Source organism: Haliotis rubra, unplaced genomic scaffold, assembly GCF_003918875.1.
Source record: "Haliotis rubra isolate DU_JTF1 unplaced genomic scaffold, ASM391887v1 Scf1331, whole genome shotgun sequence".
NCBI classification, from domain to species: domain Eukaryota; kingdom Metazoa; phylum Mollusca; class Gastropoda; order Lepetellida; family Haliotidae; genus Haliotis; species Haliotis rubra.
Genome location: NW_025765261.1, coordinates 27672 through 44424, shown reverse-complemented (window position 1 = coordinate 44424; position 16753 = coordinate 27672). Strand labels below are relative to the sequence as shown.

Below are 16753 nucleotides of genomic sequence, written 5' to 3'. Positions count from 1 at the left end.
GTATGTATTATAACGCATTGACTAAAACGGATTGTCGCTCTATATAAGATGTGTAAAAACAGCCTAAAAATATACTAAAACGCGACACGCGACAATGCGATAACGCGTCATTTCATCAAAATGTCGCGTTGTCGCGTGTCGCGCTTTGTTAAATTATTGAGTATAGTATGTATTAAAACGTATTTGACTAATACGCGACACGCGACAATGCGACAACGCGACATTTTGATGAAATGTCGCATTGTCGCGCGTCGCGCTTTGTTAAAATATTGAGTATGGTATGTACTATAACGTATTGACTAAAACGCATTGTCGCTCTATGTAAGATGTGTAAAAACAGCCTAAACATTTACTAAAACGCGACACGCGACAATGCGACAACGCGACATTTTGATGAAATGTCGCGTTGTCGCATTGTCGCGCATCGCGCTTTGTTACAATATTGACTATAGTATGTACTATAACCACAGCGGTTCGAATCACTGTTTGGCCTCTCTTCGATAAACATCGACAGTTTACGTGGATTTTTTAATGACTCGGAAACAGAAAACGGCTCAGCCTGGTTCCCAGGGTCTGTTGCCCTAACGTTTCGACACTGAAAAAGTCATTTTTTATCTCATTCTTTTCTAATGTATTATGAGGAAAAAATTGATAAAGTTCAAACCATTATTTTTTAACTGCGCGTGTGCTTGTACAGTTGTCGGTTCTCAGTAACATAATACAGAAAAATATACTCTCCCAAAATAGAAACGCATCATGAAAATAGCAATTTCATGTAGCAATGAATTAAAACGTGATTCATTTTACAAAAGGTTTTGCTGTGTTTATGAGTCCTATGGTGTTTATGTTTTGAAACATCACAACAAAACGCACCATCCGTAAAATACCCGTATTTAACAGCATGATGTCAATTTCGGCGTGTAGTGTCACAGGATATACAATTCACATGCAATTGCGATAGTCTCAATGATGGGTATAAAAGGTTGATCGCTGTCTGTGAAGCCAACCGTCATATCGCCATTGGTTTGCTCGAAGCTGGCCAGTCTCAACGAGCAGTTGCCCGACGCATGAATGTTCACCAAAGCACCATTTCTCGGCTCTGGGAGAGATATCGCCTGCAGAATGCGGTAGCAGATGCCCCTCGCAGTGGGCGACCTCGAGCGACCACTGCGGCGCAGGATTGCTACATCCGGGTACATCCCCTGCGTCATCGAACAGCTACGGCGACCAGTACCGCTCGACAAATACCCGGATTGAGGAGGCTTTCTGCACAGACCGTCAGGAACAGGTTGAGACAGGCTGGTTTACGTGCCAGAAGACCTTATTTTGGCCCTGTGATTCGCCAACAACATCGTCGACATCGAGTTCAGTGGTGCACCAACGTTCAGGCCTGGAACCTACCGAATTGGAGTAGAATCTGGTTCAGTGATGAATCACGATTTCTATTGGAACGACGGGACGGAAGAATGCGGGTGTGCAGACGTCGACGTGAACGTTTCGCCGACGCTTGCGTTCCCCAGGTGGACAGATTCCGCCGGGGAAGTGATATTATGTGGGGAGCGATCACCTGCCGTAGGAGAAGTGATTTGATGATGATCCAGGGCAACCTGACAGCTCAACGGTACTGTGACAAAATCCTACGCCCACACCTCCTTCTAAACATTGATCACCAGAGGGAGTTGTTTCAACAGGACAATGCCAGGCCCCACACAGCACGTCACACTAGAGACTGCCTCCAGAACCACAACATCAATGTGCTCTCCTGGCCCTCAAGATCACCGGACTTAAACCCGATCGAACATCTGTGGGATGCCCTGGACAGACGGGTGCGACGCCGTAACCGTCAGCCCCAGACACTTCAGCAACTCGCACAGGCACTACAGGCAGAGTGTTCTGCGATTGGGCAACATGTGATTCTGAGACTTATTCGTTCGATGCCGAGGCGACGCCGTGCAGTTCTAGATGCCCACGGTGGTCACACGAGGTATTGACTTCAGCGCCACCTCACGTCTCAATGTGACACTCAAACTGACTTTCGTCGAGGTTCCAAAGACGGATAAGTCTGCCTTCCCGGTGTGTAATTTCGCTATATTTCATTGACTCATAAAGCCTACAAGATGTTTCAAAACAAGCATAAAAATACAGTTGAAATCCCTATATGCGGTTCTTTTTTTGGGAGAGTATATATTCCTTATCTTGAGTTACTTTGGTACATATAATTTGTAATAAAATTAAACAGATCCATCCATGTACACACTTTTTTTCGAAGAATGTTGTCTGAATCGGTTTGCAAAACAACATGAAAAGATTTCACCAATATTATTCAGAAATGTTTATGATTAAAATATACATGGGAAATCAAATGATCTGTACATAAAAAACACACACAATTATACTGCTGAATACAATGAATTTTACACACTATTTTGCTAAAATGAATATATGAAACTACACAGTGTGATCAGTATGCTAATACACTACCATAAAAATACTTACATTACCTTAAAAGTACATATATTTGTAGATTAACTTTTAAGACAGATGTACATTCGGCTATTTGTGATTTTTACCAATGAAACTTGACCTAAGTACTTTAGTTTTTATGACTTGAAGCCAGTATCAGTGTATACATTTGCTATACATGTATATTGATCATTTTGAGCATGATAACCCTGGTGATATTAGAATAGATCTGATACATGTTAATAATCATATAATTTGATATCAGCAATTATTCAGCAGTTAACACGTTTGATTAAATGCTGCGATGGACTCTTTTTGCATTACTTTATTATACTTTAGGGCTGTGCATACAAACATAGTTCAACACATAATCAGTGATTTTACTTTGAATTTTGGAGAATGACAGTGCTCTGAATTTGTTAGCCAGTTCACTATTGATATTTTTTTTTAATTGAAATTGTATGGTTTGTAACTAGAAATTGTGTCTTTTTATAGAAATCTGGGTATTGTGTTAACACCTAGACTTATTTGGACTAAAGCACTAACTACTCTTGGTGTAGAGATTGAAAAGGCTATTATGACATTGTACAGATATTAAAAGAAAGTTGGAAATATACCATGTCCAGATTTATTTAAGATAGTTAGGGCTCCTTGCCTCTAGGCAGGAAACCCCCGGCTGCAAAGCAGGAGGCCTAGTGTAATCGTTAATGGGTTTTTTTATTATTATTACTATTTATTATTCCGCCGTATTTTGTACCAGCCCTACAAAGAGCACCAGTGGACAGAATCGCTTGAGAAAGGTCACCTAGATGTCCATCGAGGTGTAGATATTCCCCATTAAAATCTCAATGCTCTAGACCCAATAGCAAAGGCAGATAACTTAAAATAATTTTAAAATTTCAATTTCAAAAGCAAGTATGTGGCAAACTACAGATCTAATAAGTGCCAAAGTTCTTGAGAAGATGCGCAATCAAAATGCCTACAATTGTGCCTGGGCGGTTCAAGTCGCTAAAATGTACCGTTTTGCAGTTATTTTTGTTTAACCGATCTCCAGTAACCATTGTGCAAATTCTGCACAAAAAGTGCCAGGATGATAGACGAAGTCTTGGTGATTCCAGAACACTAATTGTTTTGACCGTCGACTTAAGGACAACAGGGATACCGCCTTTTAAAGAGGGAACTATTTCTTCTCAAGAACTTCTTAAAAGGAGCATGGCCCCCGCGACCCCGGCTGAATTTCAACGATTCGCTCCCGTGTCAAAAACGTGTTCTGGTTGCGTTTGGGGCGATTTCTAACCCTCAAATACAATTTAAACACCAGTAACTCTGAAACCAACCGTCCGATTTCGACCAAAATGTGCGTGTACAAGTGTATTAGTGTCGATTATAACTACCAATTGCAGTAATGTATCTCCAAAGACAACAGAGGGACAAGTGAAATTATACTTTCTACATTTTAGTTGCTATCTTCATCGGTTCTCTAGAGAACACAATGAAAGTTAGCTTTATGTATCTAAGACGTTAGCTGATCAGTTTCTGTTCTTCGGTGCGTATGAATAGTATCACCGTTTGGTACATATCTTCTTCATGATTGTTAGAGTTAATTAATTATCTGTTTGAACAAAGGGTTCTTCTGTTTTGAGATTCATGATACCAAAGTGATATTTTCTTATCTAAGAAAAAAGGTTTTGTGATGAATTTATCGAAACTCAAAGACCTTCCAGTACTTCCAGTCGAAGAGCATTCGACTGGCAGTGATATGATTCATATTGACTCAAACTATTACTACTTTCATGAGTTAAGTGACATACACAATAGTCTAGATAGAACTAAAGGAGCCCCTATCGTTGCTTGCAACTATATTTGATGCTATGATTGTTACCATGGTGTGTTATGGTGCAGAGGTATATGGTACCTCATTATCATTGAACTATTGAAGATGTTCAGTATAAAATGTACAAATGGTTTCTGAAAACAATGGTATGGTTTGGGATAAATGTGGCACAGCCCCTCTCCAACATGTCAACACCACAAGGGCAGTATTGGTGCAGGCTACTGTATTTGTATGAACGCAGACTGCCAATGCTACCTAATGGATGACTCTGGCTGTACCACATGGGGTACTCATATTAAAGATATTCTGTTTAGACTTGGATTTGAATATGTATGGTTAACACAAGATGTGGGAAATGTGAAGATATTTATTCTCCTGTTTAAACCATGATTATTTAACAACCTACAACTATCATGGTGTTGTTCTATCAACAGTTTATGTGATTCCTTCTATTTATATTCCATAATGTGTCCGTTTTCCGATTACATAAAAAAATTGCAGCTGTATCTGGAGTGGGATGGGTAATGGGGTACATTCAGTTTTATTTTTATCATAGTCATGTGATTTTATATAACAGGCATCACGCAGATATTGTAATGCCATGATCACTGAAGATCATTATGTCTATTCCATCACCATGATCAACCTCATGCAAAATGGAAGAATAGAAATTTATGTTATTTTGAAATGATATATGCAAAATGAGTAACAATAATAAATATATTCTTCTTTATTATTATTATTCACTTTTTGAAAGCATGCACATTGTCAAAAAGAAATGGTTGAATTAATCAGTTATGTCTTACACATGTATTAGATCTATTTATTATTGATTACATTATGTGGTAAACAACAATTTTCTAGTTACTATTACTGGGTGTTCAGTTTATTTCCAGCATACAACAGGAGAAAATGGGACCAAATCATCGAATAATACGTCATCAACTATGTTAAAATAAAGATGCTAACTATATTCAATCAATGTGGTCGTTCAGATCCATGTTTTATGTGTACAATTTTGACACAATAGCGAGCTGACACGAAATATCAACGCACATGTCGGTGTTGAAAATGGGGTCTTTGTTATTATAACGCTTTTCGTGTCTCGAACCTGCATAAATAACGTTTTCGTACACGGAAAGATTTACGGAAATTGTCGATGTTTACCGAAGAGAGGCCAGACGTTTGTTCAAAGCAGAGGGTAGTGCTAATGCGAGGGTCAGTGTTCAAATATCAAAAGCAGGTAGATAAATTGAATACAATGAGCAGAAGGGTAAAAGATTAACCTACAAGCTCAAAACAATGTTTTGTGAAAAACGTAAATTTTGATTGAACCGCACGTTAAAACAGCCGGGCTGTCCGGTTTTCGATAAGGTTTGGAGCATCGCCAATGTCACCCTTTGAGTATTTTATGTAATGAGTGTAGCGGTAGAATTTCCTTAAAAATTCATTTTTGCACCGATCTTGTTCAAATTTGAAAGATAGGTTAATCATAACATAACAAAAACAATATACGATTGCAAAAGTCTAGATTTTTATTTGTACAAATTATTGTCCAAACAGTGATTCGAACTCCTGTGGTTATAATGCATACTATAATCAATATTTTAACAAAGCGCGACGCGCGACAATGCGACAACGCGACATTCATCAAAATGTCGCATTGTCGCATGTCTGCGGATTTTATAAACTATCACAAGCATGATTAATTTTCGATGTTTGGAGCGGAGCGGAGTGAGTGAGTGAGCGGAGCGGGGAGTGGAGCGGAGCGGGGCGGAGTGGAATGGAGCGGAGTAGAGAGGAGAGGAGTGGAGTGGAGTGAGTGAGTGAGTGGAGTGGAGTGGGGAGTGGAGCGGAGTGGAGTAGAGTGGAGTGGAGTGAGTGAGTGAGTTGAGCAGGGAATGGAGTGGAGTGAGGGAGGGAGCGAGGGTTGATTTCTGGCACTCCAAGGGTACGCAACTCTGCCAAGCGATTTCACCGGTTTTAATATCATAATAACAGTCCATGTGTATGGCGTTTTCCCAAGAAGAATATCATGTTCAAAGCCGACCTAAACTGCCTTTGAGGTGCTGGATGGTTAAGTGATATTACCATCTCATTCTACCTGGTATCCATCCGCTGCTGGCTGAACAGAGGCAGATGTCGGACGAATTCATCACCGTCGGACAGGACTGTACCAAGAAATTCTGTCAGGAGCCAAACTGTGGAATATAGTGACCCATTCGTGGACATCACTTGATGTTTCTGCTGATGTGGCCTGGATTTTAACAATATTTCAGGTTTTTCACAACCTGTCAGCTTGATATCGGTGAAATGTCCAAAGTGATAAGTGTATGGTACTGGGATTCGAACCTATGATCGTAGTTTTCTGGTGTGAATAAGATACACAACTCTAAAACACACTTGAGTGGCCAAATACATTTACAATATATACAATAATTTTCAAAGCAACAATGAAAGATTTGCATTAAGTTCCAGAAAAGCAGCCCCCATTATCATTACGCGTACTACTTCATTGTAAAAACCATTGGAGGTAACAAAAGACCACTGAAGTGTGAAATATAGTATAACTTTTCCTGCGCATGCGTAGACTAATTGACTTTCTACGCATGCGCACCGGTAATTGAAAAGGGCGATTTTTAGTTAATTTTTAGGCTTCTTTTTACACATCTTAGATAGGGCGACACGCGACAACGCGACATATTTTGACCTTGAAAATTGTCGCTATATCGCGTGTCGCCCTTTGGAGGTATAGAAAAGTATTATTCAAAACGCGACACTGCGACAAATGAGCGAAATGTCGCGTGTCGCGTTTTGGTTTATTTTGCCTCATTTACCTTGTTTTTGAGAGGGCAACAATGCGACAACGCGACAATGTCCCTTCTCGGATTCCATACTTTATCCATTGACAGTTTTACAAATATCATAACCTTTTCTATTCTTTATAGAAAAATGTTGATGAAAATGTGATGGGACTGAATTTTTACCCAAAATAACAATTAAATTAAGTTTTGACTACAAATAAGAATCCTGTTATATACCAAGATGACATTTACACATCAAGTAAGCTTAAATTATACATAATCAGGAAGAACCCGAATGTCAAAGATTCAGACCTTTTTCCAACGATTCAGATTGTTAATAGCAAAAACTAAAAAAGGTCACATTAATAAGATTTTGGAATACATCTTTTATGATTTTGAGTTTATTGTATTGAATAAACACCTTCCCTTGTCGGATACTGATACTTACAGCTAAAATGTTTGTAAAACAACTTTTACTGCATTTTGAAATTCTACTTTTTAGTTTGACTGTAACTTCTCCTCAATCTTAGTTTACAAACTTTCATCCATTCAAAATAAATAACGAATTTATAGGCCACACAACAATCAATTATTACTTTCACTTTTCAAAATAAGGTAACTTGTTTTAGGACAGAAAAACACCTGTTTTAAATAAAGGCAATTATCCTAATTAAAGTACATGGTAATTTCAATGATGTTTTCGTTTTTGAAATGTTAAATGCCTGCTCTATCAAATGATAAAGGTTATTGTTTGTAAAGATTTTACAATTTCATTTCAGGCAAAATTAATTGGTAAAATTACAGGGTGGTGCTTATTTTATGCACGGACGTATGTGTATACAAAGGAATCAAATTAAAAGAAACAAGGTGTCGAATACACATTTGAATTTGGGCTCCAGTCATTAACGTTTCAGAATGTTATGTGTCAACTCTCATGTGTTGCTGTTCAGTTGGGGAAAGAATCAGTGTTGCAAAATTAGTTTGGGTTTGGATGATGTTTAACGCCGCACTCAGCCACAATATTCCAGCTATGTGGCTTCGGTCTGTAAATATTGGAGTCTGGACCATACAACCCAGTGATCAACAGCATGAGCATCCATCTACCCAATTGGGATACGATGACATGTGTCAACTAAGCCAGCAAGCCTGACCACCCGATCCCGTTAGTCGCCTCTTACGACAAGCATTGGTTACTTAAGACCAGTTCTAAACAGGATCTTCAGGTAATGTTTTTGAATGTGTACGTCGCGCTAATGATGGAGTCTTGAACAGACAATCCTGTGATTGATATCAGGAGCATTATCGAGAGCATCAAATACATCTGTGTTGTTACATAATGATTGTTGGTAGGTTTTGTACATCGTGAGCACCACGAGTCAGTGTGTGTTGAATGTAAGAGGACGTACATTTGGTGATAAATCAATACGACTTTTGATAACAGAGAACAGTTTTACCATAACCTTTGCTCCATGTGATTCCCATATAGCTGGGATACTGCTGAGTGCGGCGTAAAACTAAACTCACTCACTCACTCCATGTGATTCAGGTAATAATGTCCACATTATATTGAAGGCACAGCTTAACTGATTTTCATCGAAGAGATTTTTTCTAAAACTCGTATTGTACAGGGATGAAACTGTTCTGACGTCAAAGTTATATGATTCTGTGTTAAAATTACAAATAGTAATCACTGTAAGTTTTGGTGATAATTGTTATATAGATGTATCTAGGCATCTCGAATAACCCTGAGACCTCAGTAGTTAAATAGACACCACGTGAAGCCGCATTACTATAATTCAGTGCATATACGCAGTGTATGAAATAAGCCAAAACCCCTGCCAGACATCTGGGCTGGTAAATTCAAAAACTTACCAGCCCAGAAGAGATTTAACCAGTACTTATATACTAAATAGACAGTGCCTGTGGACACGTTACCAATATATATTTTTTCACCCGTCCATCGGGCTGGCTAGCTGTAAAATTAGACCGTCCGGCAGAAATCTGGAACGTCTCGGGCGGTCGGACGGGCCTTAGTTCATACACTGATTATCTACAGTGCATCTGTTGTCGTGTGAATGTGGAACATCGAGGCCGGCGGTTCCTTTGATCTCGCTACTTATTTATATCTCCAGCACCGTGTAGTACATGATGACGGACCATAGTTAATGTTGACTGTTGTTGTAAGTCGGGTAGGTTTCACCCCACCGTGTAGTACATGATGACGGACCATAGTTAATGTTGACTGTTGTTGTAAGTCGGGTAGGTTTCACCCCACCGTGTAGTACATGATGACGGACCATAGTTAATGTTGACTGTTGTTGTAAGTCGGGCAGGTTTCACCCCACCGTGTAGTACATGATGACGGACCATAGTTAATGTTGACTGTTGTTGTAAGTCGGGCAGGTTTCACCCTACCGTGTAGTACATGATGACGGACCATAGTTAATGTTGACTATTGTTGTATGTCGGGCAGGTTTCACCCCACCGTGTAGTACATGATGACGGACCATAGTTAATGTTGACTGTTGTTGTAAGTCGGGCAGGTTTCACCCCACCGTGTAGTACATGATGACGGACCATAGTTAATGTTGACTGTTGTTGTAAGTCGGGCAGGTTTCACCCCACCGTGTAGTACATGATGACGGACCATAGTTAATGTTGACTGTTGTTGTAAGTCGGGCAGGTTTCACCCTACCGTGTAGTACATGATGACGGACCATAGTTAATGTTGACTATTGTTGTATGTCGGGCAGGTTTCACCCCACCGTGTAGTACATGATGACGGACCATAGTTAATGTTGACTGTTGTTGTAAGTCGGGCAGGTTTCACCCCACCGTGTAGTACATGATGACGGACCATAGTTAATGTTGACTGTTGTTGTAAGTCGGGCAGGTTTCACCCTACCGTGTAGTACATGATGACGGACCATAGTTAATGTTGACTATTGTTGTATGTCGGGCAGGTTTCACCCCACCGTGTAGTACATGATGACGGACCATAGTTAATGTTGACTGTTGTTGTAAGTCGGGTAGGTTTCACCCCACCGTGTAGTACATGATGACGGACCATAGTTAATGTTGACTGTTGTTGTAAGTCGGGCAGGTTTCACCCCACCGTGCATGAAATAGGGAGGCGTGGCTGGATGGGGAAGGGGTGGGGGTGTCTCTTTATTAGTGTGGCGGGTTGCCCGGTTGAACATACCACAAGCAATCCAGCGCCAAACTCGGTGTTGCTCCTCACATGACACGTCACAATGACGTCATAACTCGCAGCTTAGCGCGACCAGTGTCGCTAGTCAGGACATTTCCAGGTTGACAGTGAGATGCGTGTGTTGTGTGAGGACGGTAGCGGGGTAAGTTTGTTTATCTCTATATTTTGTATTGTTAGAACCAGTAGATAAGGTTGTGAACAGAGCACGATGGACAACGACTACTGTAGGGATTAGGCAGCAGGTACTTGCTTTGTTAAAATGTGAATAGATACAAAGCTCTTTCAGTCTTTGTGCATGGTGGGTTAATGTGTACAGTACAAAATACTGTAGAAAGTTTGTGTCGAGGAGATAGTTCGTGGCAAATGTATGTCGTTCCTATATTTGTATGTAGACGTTATGTATGTACTTGTATGTGTACAAGTATGCTATCGTTGTGTGCCTGGGTGAACAATAACGACAGCCTCTAGATGTAGTTTCCGTTCTCCGTATCCTAGATACTCTCCATAACTTAATGTACAGAAGTTACAAGATCTTCCTGATAGGAATCACATGGACATGCAGATCTATGATGATCAATGTACACCTATGATGTGACATTGTCATCTGACTTGGTTCTATAATAATGCTACTGTGAAGACCATACAAAAGATTTCATGATCTGAGAAACTACTGACACCAGTGTACAGCCGCCACCATTACCTTCCTACAAGGTGCTCTGTTCATAAACTTCAGAAATAAAATATGCTTAGAATGCTGCATTTACATTGTACAAACAGGGCAAAAATAATTAACGTGTGCATGTTTTGTACACTGACTGGTAACTGTTGTAGCAGCCGAGAGTGAATGTCGTTACTTTGTTGAACGTAGCAATATCTGATTTACAGGACACGACATACAACTTGTAAATAGATGTATTAGCTGGTCTGGTTGGCAAGCCAATGATATTTACAGTTTTAAAACCTTGATTCATGCAAATGTAGACATATGGAAGTTCACACCACCACAGCTCAATGTAGCAAACACTGAATCTTGTAATATTTACGATAACAGCAAATTTCATCTTGGTGTTGTTTATCGGCCAGATATGTATCAACTGACAAGTCCATAAATTACGACAACGAAAACAACCACATGTTTGCAATGTGGTCTCGAGGTACAGATCCGTGGCAGTTATATTCAGCGACTTGATGTAATTCCTTTACACTTACATGTTAATTTAGTGTAGCATAATTAATTTTCATGAATATAATTTTCATAAGATCCAAGTTAGCTTTTGCACATTTGTGAGGAATCGTCTTACTTACAATCACATAATTTCGGTTTAATTTTCCGTTGCTTATTTATCGAATGACAACAATTTAATCAACATATTAATGCCGTTAACTCCTTTAACATGGCGGCCTATGGGATTGTGCATTGTGGAACCATACGTAAGTTGATAAATTATGTGCGCAGAGCAGAGATAATTTCAAATTTGCCTGTCACATTTTACAAAGATCTATCCTAAACTCACTTCATGAAAATTATTTATGCTACACTAAAATAACATGTAAGTCTATGGAAATTACGTCACGAGTCCGTATATAACTGGTCTGTGTGTATGTCACAGATGAGGTTACTACTCAATATTGATGTCCAGGGTTTTGTTTGTGTTTGTGAACATATACTATTATAATATTTACGATAAAGGCAAATTTCAACTTGGCGTTCAACTTTTATCGGCCAAATTGAGAAGGCTAAAAATTAGGATAATTTTAGAGTAATCTTCTGTTTAGTATTAAAATGGTTTTGCTGAATGTTTTTCAACAACCACTTGTTTGAAATGTGGTCTCGAGGTATGTCATAGAATAAATCCAAGTCCCGAGTAATTTTCCTACATGGTTGTCCCTGTTTTTGTGTGTATGAATTTTTTTGATATTCAGGTTAAGTCACATGAAACCATAGTCGAGTCAGTTGGATCTTCGTCGCTCTATTTGTAAATAATAACACTGTTCCTAACAAACAGTCAATGAACGTCCTGGAAAATGCACGTGAACCATGTTCATTTACCCGCTGTATGTAAAACAAAACGACAATATTCTGACAAGTACATAAGTACTAAACCTCTGAGTTCACCAACACCATTCTACCAGAATCGAACCCACTCACTCCCAGATGTAAGCGTCGTTGTCAGGGGAGATTGACAGGAGATGGGAACGATATGTCATACACATAATAAACATAATTGACAGCTGATTGGATGTTTGTTTTGTTTTATTTCCAGGTCCTGTCACGGGGAAGAAGGCAGATAGCCAAGGTAGCGTACAACATAATACATGTATATAAGTTGATGTATGATGTCATTTCAGGAGAATTTGTTAGAAAGAAATGACTCCGGAACATACATATTTTCTTTTTATAGGTCTTTCTTAACAAATACCCTTACAATATGTTTTTAACTTAACAATCTGAATCGATGAGAATCACAGGTTATGAAACAACAAAAATGTTGCAGCCTTGAGGCACAAAGAATTAAGAACCATCCCTCATGACCATCTAATACCACCATACACAATAATACCACCATACCCAACTATACCACCTTACACAATAATACCACCATACCCAACTATACCACCTTACACAATAATGCCACCATACACAACTATACCACCTTACACAAAAATACCACTATACACAACAATACCACCATACACAACTGTACCACCTTACACAAAAATACCACCATACACAACTGTACCACCTTACACAATAATACCACTATACACAACAATACCACCATACACAATAATGCCACTATACACAACTATACCACCTTACGCAATAATACCACCATACACAACTGTATCACCTTACACAATAATACCACCATACACAACAATACCACCATACACAACTATATTACCTTACACAACAATACCACCATACACAACTGTACCACCTTACACAATAATACCACTATACACAACAATACCACCATACACAACAATACCACCATACACAATAATACCACCATACACAACAATACCACCATACACAATAATACCACCATACACAGTAATACCACCATACACAATAATTAAGAATTAAGAACCATCCCTCATGACCATCTAATACCACCATACCCAACTATACCATCATACACAATAATACCACCATACACTACAATACCACCATACACAATAATGCCACCAAACACAACAATACCACCATACACAATAATACCACCATACACAACAATACCACCATACACAATAATACCACCATACTCAACAATACTACTATGCACAATAATACCACTCTACGTCAAACGTGTATTGTTGTAGTTATTTCTCCCGGTATTGTTGTAGTTATTTCCAAGTCAGATGCCGAACCTGTGTTGAAGTGTTCTACATGACATATTCTGTATTGAAGTTTTCTACATGACATATATTCTGTGTTGAAGTGTTCTACATGGCATATATTCTGTGTTGAAATGTTCTACATGACATATTCTGTATTGAAGTTTTCTACATGACATATATTCTGTGTTGAAGTGTTCTACATGGCATATATTCTGTGTTGAAGTGTTCTACATGGCATATATTCTGTGTTGAAGTGTTCTACATGACCTATTCTGTGTTGAAGTGTTCTACATGACATATTCTGTGTTGAAGTGTTCTACATGGCATATATTCTGTGTTGAAGTGTTCTACATGACATATTGTGTGTTGCAGCCTGGAGCCAGATGGAAGCACGGAGACCTGGACCTACACCGAAGTCTGATGTACCCGGTAGGTGGGAGGATATTGTGTACCAGATGTGAAAGTCGCACGTCGCACTGTGTATACATGGTATCAGGTTATCAGATCTGCCAGAGAGCTTTGTCCTTTCTAAAAACAATCCCGGTGTGATCTGCCGGAAAGTTGTGTGGCTTGTAAAAGCTATCCCTTTATAGAAATTAACTCCATGCATTCAGCTTATTGATGTTTATCTTATATATCTGTAGTGTGACATCTTCGGTGATAAATGTAAACAAGATAACAACTCTGAGAATGTAATGTAATGTAATGTAATGAATCAGGTGTTTATTTAACCCTTCTGTTTGTCTCCACAGCCACGATCAGAGAGAGGGACACACGGAAGTATGGAACCCCCTCCAGACCTGCCACACGAGGTGGGTGGAGACATGTCACGTGTGTTGTAGTGGTCAGACCACTCTCCACACACACACAAAAAACTGTGTTAGAACTGTTAGATAACATTCTATTCATGTAAATAACCAATACCAGTTCTTGTGATTCACTGTACACCCGCCATGTTGCTGTCAGTTCTTGTGATTCCCTGTACACCCGCCATGTTGCTGTCAGTTCTTGTGATTCCCTGTACATCCGCCATGTTGTTGTCAGTTCTTGTGATTCCCTCTACACCCGCCATGTTGCTGTCAGTTCTTGTGATTCCCTGTACACCCGCCATGTTGCTGTCAGTTCTTGTGATTCCCTGTACACCCGCCATGTTGCTGTCAGTTCTTGTGATTCCCTGTACACCCGCCATGTTGCTGTCAGTTCTTGTGATTCCCTGTACACCCGCCATGTTGCTGTCAGCCATACTGCATGTGTAGATGATGTATCGAGTGTTTTGTATCATCAGTGTAAGATGTGAACAATGTAGCTGTAAGATGAAGATGTCCGACCTGTGTACAGAGTTTACTTTGTGTTACAGCGACACCGACTCCCGCACGGAGAGACGCCCGGGCAGACGCCGACCTCCGTGACGCCTGCAGGGAGGGGAACCTGGCGGAGGTGAAGCGGATCCTGGACACAGGTCGGGCTGACGTCAACTGTAGAGGTGGGGTCGGGAGGACACCGGTGATGGAGGCAGCATGGCGGGGACACGGGGATGTGGTGGAGCTCCTTGTGAGTCGAGGTGCTGATGTGTCACTGGTGGACGATGGCGGTGAGAACATCCTTCACTGCGCCTGTCTGGGAGGAGACAGGAAGACAGTGGAGTTTGTGCTGTCTCTGGACGGGGTGGACGTCAACAGTAGAGGAGGGAGGAGCAGCACACCGGTGATGGTGGCAGCACGGCGGGGACACGGGGATGTGGTGGAGCTCCTTGTGAGTCGAGGTGCTGATGTGTCACTGGTGGACGATGACGGTAACAACACCCTTCACTGGGCCTGTTGGAGAGGAGACAGGAAGACAGTGGAGTTTGTCCTGTCTCTGGACCGGGTGGACATCAACAGTAGAGGAGGGGGGAGCTGGACACCGGTGATGTGGGCAGCACGGTGGAGACACAGGGATATGGTGGAGCTCCTTGTGAGTCGAGGTGCTGATGTGTCACTGGTGGACGATGACGGTAACAACACCCTTCACTGGGCCTGTTGGAGAGGAGACAGGAAGACAGTGGAGTTTGTCCTGTCTCTGGACCGGGTGGACATCAACAGTAGAGGAGGGGGGAGCTGGACACCGGTGATGTGGGCAGCACGGTGGAGACACAGGGATATGGTGGAGCTCCTTGTGAGTCGAGGTGCTGATGTGTCACTGGTGGACGATGTCGGTGACAACACCCTTCACTTCGCCTGTGCGGGAGGAGACAGGAAGACAGTGGAGTTTGTCCTGTCTCGGGACGGGGTGGACGTCAACGTCAGGAACAACAACGGGCAGACAGCGGCCGACGTGGCGAGAGGCGTGGGACATCGTCAACTGTCGGATCTCCTGGTGTCACGTGGTACACAGTGAAGTGAATGTAGTGTTGATGTAGACAGTGATGGAGGACATGTCGTTACTGACACTGACGTTGTGCATGCCGTTCACGTCGTCGCGTTGTTTATGATTCAGTATGAAGGTGAGAATATTTGTTGTGTTTGACGAGAAATAAAACTTGTTGAGAACATTTTCAGACATTTTGTTGTTTATGGAACTTTACAGAATCAGGTAAGGATATTGTTGACTGTAAATATTGATGATATGTCGTCGGTACATGAACCCCGCATCTCGTAAAGTAGTTCTGTTTTAATTATGTGTCATAATTTTATCAGTAATCGTGAGGCAGACAACAACAAACTGTTTGTTTACATCTCGCTGCACTCTGTGACCTCAGACTGGGCAGAGGTTCGCCAGCTGGCGTCGCGCCAAATGTACAGTGACGTCACATTGTTGATGACGTCACGGTGTTGTGGTCGTGACCAGCTGTTTTCTGTGCCAAGTGTTACACTGCCGCACACTGCTGGCTAGATCACAGGGTTACTGTAACAACACAGTCATCCGCTGTTCATTGTTCAGTGTTCAAGGGGGCGGTAGGGTATCCTAGTGGTTAAATGACGCCAAAGACCCGGGCTCGATTCCCACACGGGTACAATGAAGCCCATTTCTGGTGTCCCCCACAGTGATATTGCTGGAATGTTGATCAAAGCGGCTAAAACTAAGCTCACTCACACACTCAATCTTCATGGATTAACG

At 41.0% G+C, this 16753-nt stretch overlaps 1 protein-coding gene across 2 annotated transcripts in view; it reads left to right on the top strand.

The window, feature by feature from the left end:
- The window catches only part of LOC124267718 (serine/threonine-protein phosphatase 6 regulatory ankyrin repeat subunit B-like), a 54019-nt gene extending 37832 nt beyond the window's left edge, over positions 1–16187 (top strand). Inside the window, exons 4-7 of one of the 2 annotated variants that reach the window (XM_046702703.1) lie at positions 12577–12609; positions 14030–14086; positions 14410–14469; positions 15015–16187. In XM_046702703.1, the coding sequence (XP_046558659.1) occupies positions 12577–12609; positions 14030–14086; positions 14410–14469; positions 15015–16033 (1169 nt within the window). In that variant the 3' untranslated portion in view covers positions 16034–16187. The remainder of the gene's footprint in view (positions 1–12576; positions 12610–14029; positions 14087–14409; positions 14470–15014) is intronic. The other variant, XM_046702704.1, reaches the window with a different exon arrangement.
- The last annotated feature ends 566 nt before the right edge of the window (positions 16188–16753 follow it).